The sequence below is a fragment of the Antechinus flavipes genome, chromosome 4 (genome assembly GCF_016432865.1).
Source record: "Antechinus flavipes isolate AdamAnt ecotype Samford, QLD, Australia chromosome 4, AdamAnt_v2, whole genome shotgun sequence".
Taxonomy (NCBI): domain Eukaryota; kingdom Metazoa; phylum Chordata; class Mammalia; order Dasyuromorphia; family Dasyuridae; genus Antechinus; species Antechinus flavipes.
The window spans coordinates 410,995,490-411,015,577 of NC_067401.1; the positions used below are offsets into that span (position 1 = coordinate 410,995,490).

Below are 20,088 nucleotides of genomic sequence, written 5' to 3' on the forward strand. Positions count from 1 at the left end.
CAGTTGCATTGTCTGACCTCTCTCCTCTTCCCTCTTGCCTCTAATTTACTTCATTCCCAATCCACAAGGAACATCTGTTTTGTAATGCTGTAAAGGCTGCTTTGCAACATCTTCAAGTGTTATGATTCATATCTGTGGAGGCTCTTGGAGAATTGACCTGCCCCTTCACCTAGTCATGGTCCTTAACATTTCTCCATTTTTTGTTTTATGGGAGTGTGATTATTTCCCCTCTGCAGCATGGTCAGTAAGTTTATGCATTGGCTGTTATCTGAGTCCACATGCTAAGATATCTAAGTTTGCATGCTAGGGAGTGCAAATAGCACTATAGCAGGTGTTGAATCTTGTGAGATGTCATAGAGGCAAACTTTCAAACAAAGAAAGAGGCATTTTTCATAAGTCACTCATCAGTCTCCTGACTCGGCTCTTTGATGTGTTGGCCCATTTAATTAATTACCCTGACTAAAAAAAGTCTTACTGAGTCTCTTCTTCCTTTCCTTCCCCACTGGTTAATGAAGGAACTCTGGAAGGATCCTATTCATGAATAGTTCTCAAGCACTGCTATATCTTTGTTTCTTGTGTTTCTTATGCCCCACATTCGGGTGCCCTATGTTGTGTCCTTCTGGATGCCCCACTTTGGGCACCATATGTTGTGGTACGGGAGCCACCTGCCAGTGGCTGCTGGAGGTTTAACTCAGACCTGTAGAATGGATCTCTTCATGTGAGAGGATGATGATGATGATACAAGAGGCAATTGATGTCCTCTGACCTCCCAACTGAGAGGCAGTTGCATTGTCTGACCTCTTTCCTCTTCCCTCTTGCCTCCAATTTATTTCATTCCCAATCCACAAGGAACATCTGTGTAAGTAAATGCTGCTTTGTGACTCCTTCAAGTGTTATGATTCATAGTTGTGGAGGCTCTAGGAGAATTGACCTGCCCTAGAAATTAGGCAAGGACCCACACTTAACACCATATACCAAGATAAGATCAAAATGGGTCCATGATCTAGGCATAAAGAACGAGATTATAAATAAATTAGAGGAACATAGGATAGTTTATCTCTCAGACTTGTGGAGGAGAAACAAATTTGTGACCAAAGATGAACTAGATTCCATTACTGATCACAAAATAGAAAATTTTGATTATATCAAATTAAAAAGCCTTTGTACAAACAGAACGAATGCAAACAAGATTAGTAGGGAAGCAACAAACTGGGAAAACATCTTTACAATTATAGGTTCTGATAAAGGCCTCATTTCCAAAATATATAGAGAACTGACTCAAATTTATAAAAAATCAAGCCATTCTCCAATTGATAAATGGTCAAAGGATATGAACAGACAATTTTCAGATGATGAAATTGAAACTATTACCACTCACATGAAAGAGTGTTCCAAATCACTATTGATCAGAGAAATGCAAATTAAGACAACTCTGAGATATCACTACACACCTGTCAGATTGGCTAAGATGACAGGAAAAAATAATGATGAATGTTGGAGGGGATGTGGGAAAACGGGGACACTGATGCATTGTTGGTGGAGTTGTGAACTAATCCAACCATTCTGGAGAGCAATCTGGAATTATGCTCAAAAAGTTATCAAACTGTGCATACCCTTTGATCCAGCAGTGTTTCTATTGGGCTTATACCCCAAAGAGATACTAAAAAAAGGAAAGGGACCTGTATGTGCCAAAATGTTTGTAGCAGCCCTGTTTGTAGTGGCTAGAAACTGGAAAATGAATGGATGCCCATCAATTGGAGAATGGCTGGGTAAATTGTGGTATATGAATGTTATGGAATATTATTGTTCTGTAAGAAATGACCAACAGGATGAATACAGAGAGGCTTGGAGAGACCTACATGGACTGATGCTAAGTGAGATGAGCAGAACCAGGAGATCATTATACACTTCAACAACAATATTGTATGAGGATGTATTCTGATGGAAGTAGATTTCTATGACAAAGAGACCTAACTGAGTTTCAATGGATAAATGATGGACAGAAACAGCTACACCCAAAGAAGGAACACTGGGAAACGAATGTGAACTATTTGCATTTTTGATTTTCTTCCCAAGTTATTTTTACCTTCTGAATCCAATTCTCCCTGTGCAACAGGAGAACTGTTTGGTTCTGCAAATATATATTATATCTAGGATATACTGCAATATATTTAACATATATAGGACTGCTTGCCATCTTGGGGGGAGGAGGGGTGGAAGGAGGGAGGGGAAAAAATGAAACATAAGCGAGTGCAAGGGATAATGTTGTAAAAAATTACCCTGGCATGGATTCTGTCAATACAAAGTTATTATTAAATAAAATAAAATTAAAAAAAAAAGAATTGACCTGCCCTTTCACTTAGGCATGGTCCTTAACAATTTAGACAATAGTAAATTAGGGAAGCAAGGGGAAATACTCGTTAGTGGACTTGTGAACTGATTCAACCATTCAGGAGAGCAATTTGGAACTATGCCCAAAGGGCTATAAAATTGTGCATAGCTTTGACCCAGAAATACCACAACTAGGTCTGTCAAAGAGATCAAAGAAAAGGGAAACATCTTTTTATACAAAATATTTATGGCAGCTCTTTTTGTGGCAGCAAAGAATTAGAAATTGAGGGGGATGTCCATAAAGTAGTGAATTGTTGTTGTAATTATAGTATATGATTGTGATAGAATTTCTAACTATAATCAATGAATTGTTATTAATTCAGTGTCAACCTGAACTAACCTGTTACTATCAGTGCTAAGTTGAGCAAATCTTTTATTCTGTCTGGGTCTTCCTTTCCTTTTTTCTTAAAATAAGACAGAAGAGATAAATCACTACATTTTCTTCTAGCTCTAAAAGCACTGTTGTTCTATGGCTCTACAAGCAGTTAACAAATATGCCTCAGTGGAACCACCTGCAAGGCTGATTTTTACACAACTGTAGGTCTCTTCCATTAGTACCCCATGGTGTTCTTCTTCCTCTTGGCAGCAGCAAGAAGCTATTCCATTAATTGTTGAAGATAAATCTTATGTCTCATTCCCAATGTTGAAAAGAAATGGGAACCTTTTAGAATAAGTCTTGACTAAAATTTAACTCTTTGCTCATAAGCTTTGCTATGTTGTACTTGTCACTTCAACATTATTGTCACTAAAATGTCAGCATGAAATCTTAGAGGATCCTAAAATCCCAGAGACCATCTAGTCCAGTCTCTGTACAGTATCCACAGCAAAAGAAGATCCAACTTTCACTTAAAGTCTTGAAGACTTCTAGTGAAGGAGATTCTGTTACTCCTAAATCTCAATCTATTTCCCATTAAAGATTCTGTTACTCCTAAATCTCAATCTATTTCCCATTAACTGACACAGTCCTAGTTCTATCTCTAAGACCAAAGAGCATAAATTAATCCCTCTTCCACCTGTTAGCTCTTCAAATTCTTGGAGACAGCTCTCATTTTCCTTTCAAGTCTTCTTTTCTCTGATGGCTTTAACTTGCTCATTATTTGTGTTTGCAACTTGGGAATCTTGCTCTCAAAATTACTTATGGGAAAAAAGTGAAACAATTCTAATTGAATTTGTATAGCTGAAACTGATATAAATGTATTGTTAAAATGTGTAGAACAAGGAATGGGAAAACTGATTCACAAAAGTTGACTGGTTAATTCAATTAAAACTTTTGCTTTTTGAGGGGTCTAGTGCAATAACATGTTCATTTACACATGGGCTTTTTTAATGGTCTTAAAAATATTATTCTTCTTTCAGGAAGATTGAGGACTTTTGTATTTTCTTTTTTCCTTCTATCTGGTCTTAAGGATATAACTGGACTGTATTATTCCTCCCTTAGGGCAGCTACAGATCACAATGTTGACAACACAACAGAGATCCTCAGAGAGTGGCTGAAGAATGTTCAGAAATTATACCACTATGTGGAATGGAGGCCTATGGATGATCCTCAGTGAGTATCGATGACAAATCATTGATTGTTCTTCATTCTCCACAGATATCTTTCAAAATATATTGTAAGCTCCAATGGACATTTATTTTGTAGCTTCCTCAATATAAAGCTCTTAACTTTGTTAGCATAGTACCATGCATGAATATATTTAAAAACATTAAAAATCTACTAATTATTGTTTGACATCCCCAGTGTCAGCCAAATTTTAACTTAAGGAAGACTGGTTTTAGGAATATAGTGAATTCCAAGAAAGATTAGAGAGCATTATAAAATGGATAATTTCTGTTACATTAAATTAAAAGGTTTTTATGCAAAGAAAACCAAGGCAGTCAAGATTAAAAGGAATGCAGAAAAATTAAAGTGGGGAGAGAGAATTTTACAGCAAGTTTTCTCTGATAAAGACCTCATTTCTTAAACATATAGGAAATGAATAAAATTTTTAAATCATTCCCTAATAAATAATGGTTGATGGATATGACAAGCAGTTTTGAGATGAAGAAATCAAAGTTATTATGACATTCTAATATAATGGAAATTTCTATGTGATGAAGAAAAAAGACAATCAAGATCCAGCATAAAGCTCATGTCAAGCAAATTTTTAGAGCAAAATTCTATTAAAAGAAAAATTCAAGTAAAATGGAAAAGTGTGTGAGTCCAGTTTTTGTCATTGAAGCAATCTTAAGTGACTTGTCCAGGGTCCCACAGTCAATAAGTTTTAGATGTCTAAGGTCAAATTTGAATGCAGGTCCTCCTGAATCCAGAACCACTGTTCTATCCACTATGCCATCTAGCCACTTTCTGGGATTGAAAGACTTTCTCTACCTCCTTCAAGTTGGTTTACATTTAAGTAATTTATTTTCTAGATTAAATTAAACATCAAATTAGAAGAAAGGAAAAGATGATAAAGTTCAAGATACAACTACATCAGTTGCAATCCAGTCTCTTTAAACAATTTGTTGATTCAAAAAAAGAAATTGTGAGATAAGGAAGAAGGGACAATAAAAAAGTTACTTAGCAATGAAATAAAGAGGCATTGTAATTATAGACTTTATACTATAATATCATTTGCAAAAAGAAATTGAGAAGGAGGAAGAGGAGGGGGGAAGATCAAAATAAGTATCCCCTAACAAGATTCTACTGAGAGATTGGCAAGAAATACAGCTAATCCAGATTATTCAGAGAATATTTATAAATAAATCTGAAGAGCAAAATATTGGATAGATCTGATAGAAATTTTCAAATGATTTTTTTTCTCATTGGTGACAAGAGTGGAAGATTTGAGTATCCATTTGAGCCTCACATCAACTCTTAGAGATAGGCACTTCAAGAATTATTTTGTGCATTTTATAAATAAGAATATCCAGATTCTCAGAAAGAATAAGTGTCTAAGTGAATGAAGAAAAATTCCAACAGAGGCTTTCCTAATGCCAAGTCCAGGGCTTCACATGCTTTCTCATATTTCCTTAGAAACTGAAGATCTTTTCTTTCTAGATTGGGTTTTCTTTAGACTAGATAAAAGAGGCTATTCTCTGCCTCAGTTCCTACCTAGTCTTAATAACTGAATGGGTGTTGCCTTGGGCAAATTGAAACCTTAAAAAAAACCTGCAGCCAGAGTCACTTTCAGTCATCCTGGTCTTGCCACTGGACCCAAATGAGAGTAGAAGAAGTCACCGTGGCTAGTGATTTTGTACAGTCCATCCTGACAAATCCAATTCACTTATATGTTGTGGCATCTTTTCCCTGAAGCCATAGTTCAATTGAAGAACAAAGGACAACAATAGGCTGATTATATAGTGTACCCAAGACTTCATTTCATGTCACCTAGAAACATCATTAGTGATCACTTCATAATATTCAAGAATAAGATGAAGAAAAAGAGCATTGATTGCAGGATATATACACTAACCTTCATGGCAAAAATAAAAAAAAAAATTGATGAAAGAACTCAGTATGATTCTTGGAATTAAGATTAAATCAGTTTATTCCATAGTACTATATGAGCAATTAGAGTGAAAAATGTGGTAGGAAATATGGATGATGACTCCACTGACGAAACACTAACCCTGTTTTTGTTTGTATTTCATTCTGCTGCTCTTCTGACCTTTTTTCTCTTAAGCAATTGAATCAGTAGAAAATAGGATTAACCAGGACTAAATTTGTAACCAGGAGTAAATTCTACAAGTCAGAAAAAGAGAGAATTATGGTGACAGTATCCCCACAAGAATTTGCATTGACCAGTTTAGGAAAGTGGGATCTCCTGAATCAAATTTCCCTCACAGCAATAGCCCCTCAAACCAAAAATCTATAGAATAATTTAAAAGTTGTAACAGTTGGATTGTGTTTAATTGCAAGTTCTGACAGAGCTCAAAGACACAGCTGTGAGCAGCTGATGGAACCAAAAAGGGACAAAATCTCCTTGTCCTGGTCCATAATCTCATGTCATGTAAAGTTTCTGCTGAGACAGTTGTGCAGAAATTGGCGAATGGGAATAGGCTTTGTCTCCTCTGGGAAGCTTTCTCTATGTCCAGATGTTTGGAGGTTACTTGAGGTGATTATATCTTAATCTTTCCTTTACTTCTTTCATTAAAATGGAGGAGAACATAGATGAGTGTTTTGAGCAGCTGTCCCAGAAGTTGAAACAATGCAGAAATGCAATCATCCTTCCCTTCTTTCTTAGGTCTTACCCTGATGAAATTGGACCAAAGCACTGGCCAGGCTCCCGGTTTACACATGTCATGAAGCTCCGGCAGGCTGCCCTTCGAACTGCGAGGGAAAAATGGTCAGACTACATCCTGGTAAAAGCAGATGTTTTGATTTCTTGAGCATATCCAAAGCAATTGTCTAACAGTTGTTGCACTGAAATCAAAACAGGTCTCTTGTCTTTAATCTCATAGCTTCACAGGTTCATAAATTTAGAAATAGAAAGGGCTTTAGACCTTGGACCCTAAACCCCACATCTTGCAGATAGGCAAACAAAAGTGACTTGGGTCTTCCTGATTTCAGACCCAGTACTCTATTCTCTCTATCGCCGTGCTGTAGTGACTGATCCAATGATTATCAGAACTCTGGAGTCAAGGTTGGTCATTGAGTTCATCTGAGTTCTGATGTTTTTCACCATATTATTTGAGTCATCGTATATTTTAGTCCCTTGGTTCTACTTACTCTACTTAGTCTTAATTCTTCTTATTCATCATTTCTCTTCTGGTATTATATTAACATCTCTTAATTTATTCAGCCATTCCTCAATTAATGAACAACAAATTTTTCTCCTGTTTTTTACTAAAACAAAAGGTTGCTGATAGGCATATTTTACAAGTCTTTGACCTCCTTAGAGTTAATGCCCAACAATGATATTACTGAAAGTATGAATAACTTAATTACTGTTCAAACATTGCTCCAAATTGTTTTCCAGAATTGTTAGATCATTACCACCACTATTAGTCTATTAGGGGACTAAAAGTGGTTATTTTGTCTTAATCAATTTGATGGGGATATGGTAAAAATCTGAAAATTTTTAATTTTGAAAATTTTCAATTTGTCTTTCTCTAATTATTAATGATTTGCAGTGCTTTATGATCCATCTTTGCACCTTCTCATTTTATTTCTTCTAAAAACTGTTTATTCATATTATTTGATCATTTATGCTATGTGGATAGAGCACTAGGCCTGGAATGAATTCAAATTTGATTCAGTCATTTACTAGCTGTGTAGCCCTGACCAAGTCATTTGACCCTGTTTGCCTCAGTTCTGGAGCTGGAGAAGAAAATAACATATCACTCTAGTATCTTTGCCAAAAAAAAAAATTCCAAATATGGGTCATGAAGAATCAGGCACAACTGAAAATGACTTGACTTCACAGAATCTTCTTATCAATTAGGTATTAATTATGGTTCTATTGATTACCTAAGATGTTTAGGAAATTGATAGATACTTATGAGACCTTTATCAAAGATATTTGAAATAAACATTTTTCTCATTAATTTATATTATTCTTTTTATACTGACTTTGTTTTTGTAAAAAGCTCTTTTATTTTATAGAATAAAAGAGTATGTTTTGTCTTTCTGTGATCTCTCCCAGTCCTTATTTGACTAAATTTTCTCCAACACCATAGGTCTAAAACTATCCCTCTTCTTTCCTTTATTTTAAACTGATAAAATTTTCTGTTCATTTCTATTTATCTATTTTACAATTTTGATACTTGAAAAAAATTTTCAACTCCTAGACTCTAGATCTTTGTCTGATTTACTGATAAAGCTTCTAACCAGGCTAATTGCAAAAAAATTCAATCTATTGCTTTTTTTCTTAAAAAATAAGTCTGTTATGGGGCAGCTAGGTGGCAGCTCAGGTGGTGCAGTGGCTAAAGCACCAGCCCTGAAGTCAGGAGGATCTGAGTTCAAATGTGACCTCAGACACTTAACATTTCCTAACTGTGTGACTCTGGGGAAGTCATTAACCCCAACTGCCTCAGCAATAAATAGATAGATAGATAAAAATAAGTCTGCTAGTTTTCATCTCCAAGAATATTTTTATGTGATTGCATCCATCTACTTTATCTTCTGTCCTTTCTTCCATTTGCTATTTAGTTAAAAAATGTATCCTTCCACATCTCAAGTGAATATATTTTTTTAATTTAGACAAAATTTTAATTACCCTGGCATAATTAGAATTCATTGTTGAATATAGAGACAGGAGTGACCCAGTGTTTTCGAAAGCTTTAAATATAGAATAAGTTCTAGAAAATCAAATCATGCTGGGGAAGTTTTGAGAAAGAGCTTGATAATATATTTGTCACTTGAGGACAAAGTCAGCTTTTTAGAGAAGCTTATCATATGAAGGATTAATTTTTTAAGCTATCATTTCCAGTCTGCTAAGGTATTTGTTTTATATATATATATATATATATATATATATATATATATATATATATATATATATATATATATATATATAGTCTGCTAAGTATTGTGACAGGCATCCATGCATTCATGAAAGCATAAATCCTGTGCAGACCAAGCACTAGATCATAAAGTGTGACCTTGGCATTTAGACTTATTTTTTGTCATATTGCCATTCACTTTTTAAAAAAACTAATATTAGAGAGAAATCATTTCTTTCCTCAACGACTAATAACTTAGTATTAAGGGACAGGTCAATTCCCCGAGAGCATCCACAGTTGTGGATCATACCATCTGAAGGAGTTGCAAGGGAGCCTTTGCAACAGGTGTTGCAGACTGGAAATGAAATAAATTGGAGGTAGAGGGAAGAGGAAAGAGGTCAGTCTCCTGGCTCGGTCCTTTGATGTGTTGGCCCATAACAACTTAGAGTTTATCAAACATATATCTTTTCTTTTTTTAATATTTTCTTTTATTTTATTTAATAATAACTTTATATTGACAGAATCCATGCCAGGGTAATTTTTTTACAACATTATCCCTTGCACTCGCTTCTGTTCTGATTTTTCCCCTCCCTCCCTCCACCCCCTCCCCTAGATGGCAAGCAGTCCTATATATGTTAGATATGTTACAGTATATCCTAGATATAATATAAAACATATATCTTTTCTATCAATTTGTTTTTATTTTTAGAATCTTTGGGGCAGCTAGATGGCACAGTGGAAAGAGCACAGATCCTCAAGTGAAGATCCTGAGTTCAAATTCTGCCTCAGATATTTAAAACTTCCTAGCTGTATGACTCTGGGCATGTCACTTGACCCCAATTGCTTTGCAAAAAGAAAGATAATGAGATATTATTTTTAGAATCTTTCTTCTGTTCTCTAGATCTCTTTTTTTATATTGAGAAGCCAAGACCAAATAGTTTTTTTTTTAAAAAATGCCATTTTATACTGTTTTCAGTCTAATAAGTCAAGTTCCTATTAATCTTTTTTTCTTACCCTTTAATATTTTCCACCTTGTTTTTCTATATAAAATTTGTATTACTGTTTATATAGTCTCGGAAATTATAAATCAATTTGGGAAATATCAACATTTTTCACTGTGTTCATTTATCTTGGGCCCATATAAGGAATATCCCTCTAACTGTTCTTTCCTTATTTTGGAAATCATTATGAAATTCTATTTATAAATGTCTCATACAGTTAAAAGTGTCCAACTTTAAGCCTATGGATAGCAAGCAAAAATCCCTTTGGTCTGAATCAGAGTAAAATTTAATTGAGAAATACTTAACAAAATAAATAAAAATACAACATAGAAAATGTTAATTTGTGGTTTTCTAAGTCAGTATGTGGCCTGCAGGGAACTGTTTGATTCTCGTTGAATATTATACCACTGCTCTAGGTAATTGTCTAAGACTATAAATTATAAATAAGGTGCTGACCTGTATTGGTAGAGGAAGCTTTCTTATCTGGGAGTTCTTTCTACCAGTAAAACATAACTAAGGAGTTCCTTCTACTACTAGTCTAATCCTTATTCTTATTCCTGTCTTTGTTACTATAGCTAACATTTCTAAAATTATATTAAGTGAAAGGGGTGAAAGCAGACCTCATGGTTTTGTATCAGCAACTGGTGAGAGTACTCCTAATGTTCCTCCATTATTTATAATGAAGATGCTTGGTTTTGAAAAGATGCTTTTTAAATCATATTAAGGAAATTTCTTCTATTCCTGCCAGTTTAAAAAATTATAAATGAGTGCTCTTATAGCTACTAAATGATTTGTATTGTATTATATTATATTCTGGGACTTGGTCTCCCGTATCTCTCCCAGGCTAGAAATTTAATGGCCACTCATGAGCCCAATACCAATTCAAATCACAATCAGTCCAGAAGTTTTCACTTGCTTTCCTACCTGAGTCACTTATTCCTTCCTTAGACAGATTGGTGGCCACACAACATATTGGTGTGGGATTTTGTATACACATCCAATCAGCTTTTAGCTTAACTCAGTTCAGATTCCTGAGATTATTCCATCCACCAGCTGCTGTTGCCCAGGAGCAAACTTGTGCTACTACATCTGGCTAATCATTTTTTTTTTTTTTGCTTTTTCTCTCTTACTGATGTATTATGTGAACAGTTTCCTTAATTTGAATCACCTTTTCATCCATAATACAAATTCTACCTGATCATTATGAAATATGTATATATGTATATGTGTGTATCATCACTAATGCCTTGAGGGCTACAGTGTATACAAAGTATATGTACTGTACAATATAGTGTTGCATGTCTCAATATATCATATATACACATATTTGGCAATATAAATGAACAATTACTTGTTTTGCTCCTGAATCATTGTTTACTTCCTTTCCCAAACCCACTTCATTCTCCTTAAAAAATAATATTTATGTAATCCACATTATATTTTATTATATAATTATAATGTATACTCATATCAAATATCATATGTGGCATAAGTGTATAGATTTATTAACAAATGTTACAAATTAATCTTATCTGTTATGACATATTATAAATAATAAAATTTCCTTAATAAGTAAGCTGGAGAGTAGACAATTGTTTTACCCTTCTCCCTTTGAGGAAAGATTAACTTACATTTTGTACATAGATATTTTCATTGCTTTCGGAAAGAAAAACATAGCACAAATTCTTCAGAACAGTACAACATTCCTCTTGCCTACCATATCAACTGACAATAAGATGCTTTGTTTTCTTGTAGCTCTTGATGCTAACTCATTCTATTAACTGCCATCACCAATTTCCTATCATCTATGTTGACGAATCTCTCACTGGGTCTTCCAAGTGAGATCTGTGCTGTTAATTTTAACCACAAAAGTTTAATCACAGAATTTCCTGCCCTTACTCCATTATCCTGCACTGCTTGGCCAGATGCATTTGTCTTCCAATTAGCTGACACCCTAATTCAAATGGCTTTCCTTAGCTACTACTTGTTAGAAAATCTTATGAAGAAATCCAGTGTAAGCCATTTGTTGCTTTTTCCTTTCTCTTCCCTCCTCTGACACTTTTGTTTAATATTGTCTAATTGGTGTTTATTTCTTTGCTATGTTGTTGTAGCTGATCTTTATGATTGGGCTTGTTTTTTATTTTGTTAATCAGCTTTGATTTCGATAATAATTTTATTTTTATTTTTTGCTGAGGCAATTGGGGTTAAGTGGCTTGCCAAGAGTCACGCAGCTAAGAAGTGTTAAGTGTCTGAGAACAGATTTGAATTCAAGTCCTCCTGACTTCAGGGCTGGTGCTCTATCCACTGGACCACCGCCCCAATCTGCTTTGATTTCAATTGTGTATTTTTTTTAAATTTTATTCCTTATCTGATTTTTTTTTACTACAATTCCAAATCATTTATTCTTCCTTTTCCCTTGTATAATAAAGGCATTGAAGACTTTACATTTGCTATTGTAACTGTTTTGATTAGATTTTCTGGTTTTGGTAAGGTATCATGCTAGGTGTAGAGGGTGATACAAGGATTTAAAAGTAAAATTTTTCCTTTCAAGGATGTAAGATCTTTGTATTTTAAAGATGTAAGGATGCATGCAGATATGGCTCATACATAGATAAATAATTGCAACATCCACATGCTTAGCACAGGACCTGGCACATTAATAGTTGCTTAATAAATATTTATTGACTGACTCATTTAAAGAAAGAGTTAACAACTATAGAGCTCAAGAAAGGCCTTGTTTCAAGGAATCGGGAATTCTAATAAGAAGTGGGAAAGGACAGGATTCAAGATATGAGGAATCACCTATGCAAAAAACAAAAAAAGCATTTATATTATTAAATTTAAATTTTTCTCTCATTATTTATAAATATTCATATAATAATAATACCTACCTCAGTTGATGAGGATCAAATCAGATTGATGTACATGAATGTGAGTTGTCATCATCATCATTACTTTTTCCATAATGTTCCCACCACAAATCTATAAGAATCAGGCTATTCATTAAGCTATTCAAATCAGTATTTTTATCATTTCTGATTTATCATATTTCTGATTTATCATATTCTGATAATGTAGTGTGAACTTTGCAATTGATAATTTTATATTCCCTTCTTATGAAACTGTAAGATTTTATTTTATGAACTTGACCACATATATATACATATATATTTTTTTATTTTATTATTCATGTGTATTTTGGCTTTTATCATATTTATCTTAATTAACTCTACTTTGTATTCAAATTTATGTTCCCATTTACTGTAGCCCCAGCTTTCCTTAGACTGTTTGATATCTTTTTGACCAACCTTTAAATTTTTATCTGCATAAATATTTTGCATTAAATATATTGCCATTAGACAACACAATAATTCATTCTAGTTTCAAGTACATTTTATGATATTTTTCTCTTTAGAAGATGTCCATTTATATATTTAACATTAAATTTGTTATTGACTTCCTTTTTTTGCAATTGTTTTGTATTGTTGAAGGCAGATTGTTTTTTATTTTGTTGTATTATTTTGATAACTAAATTTAATTCAACAAAACTAGACAGTTACTATGTTTTCTGTGATTGCGTGTGCAAGTTTCTCTTAATACTTGTTCCTCTAGTTGATGAAAGTCAGGTGTTCTATTATAGATTCTTTTTACTACTATTTTTTTAATGGATCAGAAAAACCCTTTTGATTATATGACTTAAATTTTTGGAAATTTGTATCTCTTATAATTTCAATTGTGTTCTAATTTGGAAAGATTTACACTTGAGTCCTTTTCTCCTTGAATTCTTTGGAACTGTTTTGAATTTCAAATGTCAATCTCTTTCCCTCAAGCAGAATGCTTAGAAACTGATTCTGAAACTGAAGCTCATGTTTTCTAAATTCATTCTTGTTAGTGTGCTTGGTATGCTTTTATTCTTCACTTCTGCCTCATAAAATTTCTAACCTTCATCCTTCACAATGAGATATAAATAGCACCTTCTTTATGCTACCTTTCTTATTTTCTCCTCCCAACTGCTCATATTATCCCCTGTCATATATTTAAACACTTTATATTTCTTTAGTCTTTATTCTGCATATACATTCTGAATACACTTAGTACATGATGATTTTTCTATTACAATGTAAGGTTCTTGAGAGCAGGGCTCATTTGATTTTTTTCCTCTGCATCTTCAGAGTCTAAGGAAGTGCCTGGCACATAGTAGGAGCTTAATATATACTTGTGGATTGATTAGTTGGCACAAGCTTTATTTCAGCTTCTTCTGGCTGTTCTATTTTGGTACTTTTTCATTTGTGCTTTCTTCCTTCAAGATGGTTTGAAAGATGAATTCTTTATCACTGTGGTTTTAAAATTTGAAGATAATCTAACTGGCTGAATTTGAATTTTAAATTTATTCTTGTTATAATTCTTTGTATTCTTCCCATATGTAGAGTATCACTTGTTCTTGAGAATACTGGGAAGTTTCTTGACTAACTCCCTGAAAAGTGATGACTTAAGTTATTTCCTGTTTTGCTATATTTAAGGTCACTATTATTTCTAAAGTTTAGTCTCCTAGATCTGTCTTCAAGCTCTGCAACTTTTCCCTACATTGTTTCTAAATATTTTTCCAGTTCAATTATTAAATTCTTCCACATTGACCACATTATCATTCTTCGTTCTGCTGCATTTGTTTTTCTTTTCTTTTTTCTAACATTTTTATGATTTTTTTTGTGTGTGTGAATTTTTAAAAATCTTCCTTGGAGACTTTTAAAACTGAATTAAATTCTTTAATTCCAGTTTTCTTTGTTGTGTTCAGGTAGTCCTTTAATTGTATCTGAGATTTAGTATTTAAAATGATGTGTTCTTTAATTTCTACCAGGAATTAACTTGCTCAAGCCTTTCTCCAGGAATTTATCCTTCATGTTTCTCCTAACTTCTATTTTAACAATTTTTCTTTGGTTTTCCCATTGCTTTTTTTGATTTTTCTAAACATCATTTCTTTTTATTGATTACTGCTATTTTAAAGGGGGTTATAAAGAGTTTTATTTCCTTTTGTGCTCTCTTTCTGCCATTTTCTTAACCAAGATAAAGAGATAGTAAAGAGAGCATAGCATAGGAATTACTATCAGGCTTTCTGCTAGCCTCACTAATAACTCTAAGTTGGTTAGAGAATGGTCCTTTGCATAATTTTACTATACCTTCTTATAGCATGAGAAATGGCACTAAAAAAATTGGTGTCCATATGTGAGGCTGTGAATAAGGCAAAATACCCAAAAAGTTCTCAGTTCTTCAGAAGAAAGACTTCTCTAATTCTCACAAGACAGAATGAATACTCTGCAAGCTAAAACTTCCTTACTATAGTGAAAAATGTGAAATTCTGTTCTATTTTTGCCTTTGTCCCAGAGAACATGAACACTCTAAATGTTTAAGGAGAGATTCGAGTCTCTTCCGCTTTGTTCCCACAATCTCTTCGACATATTATGCTGTAAGGGAAAATTATTTTCCCTGAATTGGTTCCAACATTATGTTCCTTGAATCTTTCAGAATAACTCAGAAAAGTACTGGAATGTGTAGACATCATCTTTGTCCTCTCAAGAGTGTACTTGGTTTCAATGCATCTGATGTTGCCTAAGAGTAAAACAGCTGTATGCACATCTGTGCGATTCCCATGAATCAAGGAAAAGGCTTATTTGATTATTCCTGTGAAAACTGAAAAGGTCTGCTCTCTATAGGTTTCAGTGGACCTACTTCTATTATATCACTTGGAGATCTAGGAGTTTTGTTTGTTTGTTTGGGGGTTTGGGGGGGTGTTTAGGAAAGGAACAAAAATTACAAGGTTTGTTGTTTGTTTGAGCGTGGTTGTCACTAAGATTCTGGTGCTGAGAATTCTATTATGTCCTATATTAGCCAGGAACTCTTTATTTCCCTCTGGATGCAGTTTACTCCACACACCTCCCCTCAAAAAATCTAATATTTTACATCAACCCATCACTATGCAAATCACCAGCATGTTTTGTAGAAAATGTCACATTTTATTAAGAATAAAAATATTCACACTAGCCAAAAAAAAAAAAGGATCTTTGTACCAAGTTTCTCTAATAAAGGTCTCATTTCCAAGATAAACAGACCTGACCAAATTGATAAGAATGCAAATTTATAAGAATGAATCATTTTGCTATTTATATATGGTCAAAGGATAAGAACAAACAGTTTTCAAAAGAAGAAATCCAAATTATAAACAGATATTTTAAATGTCTTGAATTACTAATAGAGAAATGCAAATTAAAGCAACTATGAGACTTTACTTCACACCTATCAGACTGACAAAAAAGATTAAAAAAATGAAAAATGAGAAATATTGATAGGGCTATGAGAAAGCAGATATACTGTGAATTGGTACAGCCATTCTGGAAAGTAGTGTGGACCTATATCACAATGCTAAATTGCATACCCTTCCCCAAAGACATTAGAAAAAAAGGGGAAAGTTTTTATACACAAAAAATATTTATAATAGCTCTTTTAGAAGTGTCAAAGAACTAGAAACTAAGGAAGTTACTATTGTTTGAGGAACAATTGAGCAAATGATGCATTGTGAATGTAATAGAATATTGTTGTACTGTAAAAAAATGACAAAAGAGATGGTTTCAGAGAAACCTAGGAAGTTGCATGTGAAATGAGTAGATCCAGGAAAACAACATTGTAAAGACAAACAACTTTGATGAAGTCTGATCAGTGCAGTAACCAATCATGATTCTAATGATGAACCACATCACCTATCTCTTTATAAAGAGATGATGGCATCAAGATGCAGAGCACGTGGTTTGGGACAGCATGAATATGGGAACTTCTTTTCTTCGAACATTCATATTTATTACAAAATTTTACTTTTCTTCTGTTTTTAGTTTGAGGATTGAGGAAGTAGGAGATAAAAGAAAAAATACTTGTTAAGTGAAAAAGAAAATAAAAATTCAAAAAAGCATATTTTAAATTTTATAGATATCTTATTATAGCCATACAACTTTAAAGACGTTTCTTATTGGCCCTGTGATTTGATTTGATATTTGTAAACAATTGTTGAGGAACCTCTATCAACCAATGCAGGTTGGTCCATTGTATTAACAATTTACAGTTTTTAAGAGTTTCTTGGGACTCTAAAAAAGTTAAGGTAACACAGGTAAAATGTAATGGGAGTAGGACCTAAATTCAGCTTTTTCCAGTTGTTTTCTGATTATTACACCATGCTACTTGTCTTAAATATCATATGAAAAATGCATAGCACAATGCTCAGCACATAATAATAGTTTAATAAATGTTTATTGATTGACTGGTATTTTTGATCAATAAGTTGCCTTGAAAATGTCCAGAATCTTCTGAATGCATCTATTTTCTAGATTTTCTTCAGTATAAGAAATTTATTGTTGCTACATCAGAAAAACAATCTTTAATCTAATAATTACCTCATTGAGTAATATTAGATATAATGCTATTCTTTAAACTGACATGCTACCCATAATAATAAAATATTTATTCTGATCCTAGCTGGGTAGTGAACTTTAAGACTTTATTTGAAGTCTGGCAAAAATGAGATGGGAACCAGTTTTCAACTGAGAGATGGGATAAAAATGCTAATCATATGAAATTGAGTCTGTGAGTCTTGTATTTAACAGTAGGACACTTTTCAAAAATTTCTCAGTTGCTCTATACTATGGAGAGTAGAGCATGAAATAACTAGCTTTGTATATGAGGAATAATATTCTAAGTATTATATCCATATTCTTTTATCTGCTATTGAAAACTGTTTCACATTGTTTTCCTTCTCTTCTAAGTTTATAGATGTTGACAATTTCTTGACTAATCCACAAACCCTCAATCTGATGATCTCCGAAAACAAGACTATTGTGGCCCCAATGTTGGAATCTAGAAGTCTCTATTCTAATTTCTGGTGTGGAATCACACCTCAGGTAAGTTGTTTTAGGCAGTGCCTTGAGGAACATAGATGATAATCTAGCAAGGTCATCTTTTTCTTCCCCTTCCCCCAAATTTTATTGTGAAACAAATATGCAAGTTTTTTCAGAAAGACAAAGCTGCTCAGTTAAATAAAACTCTCTTGCCTATGAAATGTCATGAAAATTCAAACAAAGCTTGGATGAGTCAATTCAACAAGTCAATGGTCATTTATAAAATGCTTATTATGTACCAGGCTCTGTGTTGGGAACTGATAACTTTATAGTAAATTTGCTTCTCTGAATGTTTCCTCAATTGAAAATTGAGGAGGTTGGGGAAAGTGATAGATCCCTAGATTTAGAACTTTTAAAGGTCACTCAACCCAACCCTTAATTTTTCAAATGAGGAAACTGAAGACTAGAAAAGTTAAATAAAGATAAAAATAAATCGTTATATTTAGTAGGAAAAAACCCCATAGTAGCAAGTAACAATATTGAAATTTGAACTGAGGTCTTCGGACTCCAAATATAGCATTCTTTCCATGGCACCATGTTGAAGATGAGTTTTGACATTCTTTCCAGCTGTAAATCTATAATCCCGACGGTCTTCACGTCCTTTCTATGCTTCTGGGAACCTGGCCTTCTGCCTTGTCTACCATATATACAGGAAGCATGACAATACCCATGAGTCTCAGGATAGGTTTAAGTTTTAATAGCTTACAACTGCCCTAAGACTTTTGGGACACCATATATTTATTTAGGAATAAGGGGTTTTAAAGAGATTAGCATATGTTGTAAAGTACAAAAGAATACTAAAGGAGAGTCTATTAGGATTTGGGGATTTGCTTTTGAAAAATTTTCCTTTTTTTTTTTCATTTATCATGAAAAGGGGACGAGGTGCAAAATATTTTAAAACTATAAATTCTAGGTGCCTCAGTGGATAGAGGTCTAGGTCTGAAATTAGGAAGACTAGGGTTTAAATCTATCTTTAGACACTTAAGAAGATGTTTGATATTGGGCCCTTGATTGTAAAATGAGAATAATAATAGCACACACCCATCAGTGAGGATAAATATGAGAAAATATTTGTAAAGCACATAACACAGTGTCTAGTACATAGTTGTGGGAATTCCAGGCTAAGGTATTGAAATAGGGCTGATACATAGGGAAACTGGCAACTTAGAATGTTGCATGGATTATTGGGAAGATTGCTAGATCCCAAATGAGAAAACCTGACTTTAAAGCCCAGTCCTGATGCTTATTGTCTATATGATATTAAACAAAACATTTGACCTCAATTTCTCATTTGTAAAATGTCAGTGTTGAACTAGATGTCTTCCAGCTTAGATATAATAACATATAATAATAGCTAATGTTTATGTGGCACTTACCATATGCCAGGCATGGTAATAAGCCTTTTATAATTATTATTTCATTTGATCTTCACAACAATGCTGGGGAGAAAAATATTATTATCCCTATTATACAGATGGGAAATTTTGAAGAACAGGGTAAGTAGTATATGTTCAATTAGTATCTAAAATCAGATTTAAACTGAGGTTTTCCTGATTTCAGGTCTAGTGCTTTATCGATTGTACCATTTAGCTGCCCTTCAAAGCTAGCACTTATATAGTTCCAACTGCCTAGCACATTGATAGCTGGCATTTTATTTATGTATTAGGAAGAAAAATTAAACTGACTTTATGGGCTAAGATGACTCAAAGGTCAGAATTATTTTTTAAGAAGTTAACATGATTTTTCAGAATATAATTTATTCTAATCATTAAAAGACTGAATTTTTTTTTGAGGCAATTGGGGTTAAGTGACTTGCCCAGAGTCATACAACTAGACAGTTGTAAGTATTTGAAGTTACATTTGAACTCAGATCCTCCTGACTTCAGAGCTGGTGCTCTATCCATTATGCCATTTAGCTGCCCCAAGGGCTGAATTCTTAATTAGATGTCTTACATAACACTTACTTGAATTTTGAGCAGAGAAAAAAAAATAACTTTCTGAATCTGATTTTCTCACTTCTGAAGTAATTTTCCATCTCCAAGTCATCATCTACACATCTTACTAGGATTGGAGTAATGACCAGAAAGTTAATATTTATTTAAGACAAAAACAAAAATCTTTTAACTCCTTGGAAAAATAAGCTCTGTTATTTTAACCTGGAAAATTTTTTGAAAGCTCTCAGCTAAAAAAAAAAAAAAAAAATCAACTATCCTAAAACAGGACAGGTGGCAAAATAACACTAAGAATATTGAAAAAGAGTTTTGTTTTGACTGTGGCTCCATAAGCCCATGCTCCAAGAGTGGTATATCTTCCTTTCTAGTTTTTCTTCTATTTTT

The 20,088-nt window shown here is 33.4% G+C and overlaps 1 protein-coding gene across 1 annotated transcript in view; it reads left to right on the top strand.

Moving 5' to 3' along the window:
- COLGALT2 (collagen beta(1-O)galactosyltransferase 2) overlaps positions 1–20,088 on the top strand; it is a 137,182-nt gene that overhangs the window by 78,701 nt on the left and 38,393 nt on the right. Inside the window, exons 2-4 of the mRNA XM_051998794.1 lie at positions 3,830–3,940; positions 6,618–6,735; positions 17,621–17,755. Of these exons, the coding sequence (XP_051854754.1) occupies positions 3,830–3,940; positions 6,618–6,735; positions 17,621–17,755 (364 nt within the window). The remainder of the gene's footprint in view (positions 1–3,829; positions 3,941–6,617; positions 6,736–17,620; positions 17,756–20,088) is intronic.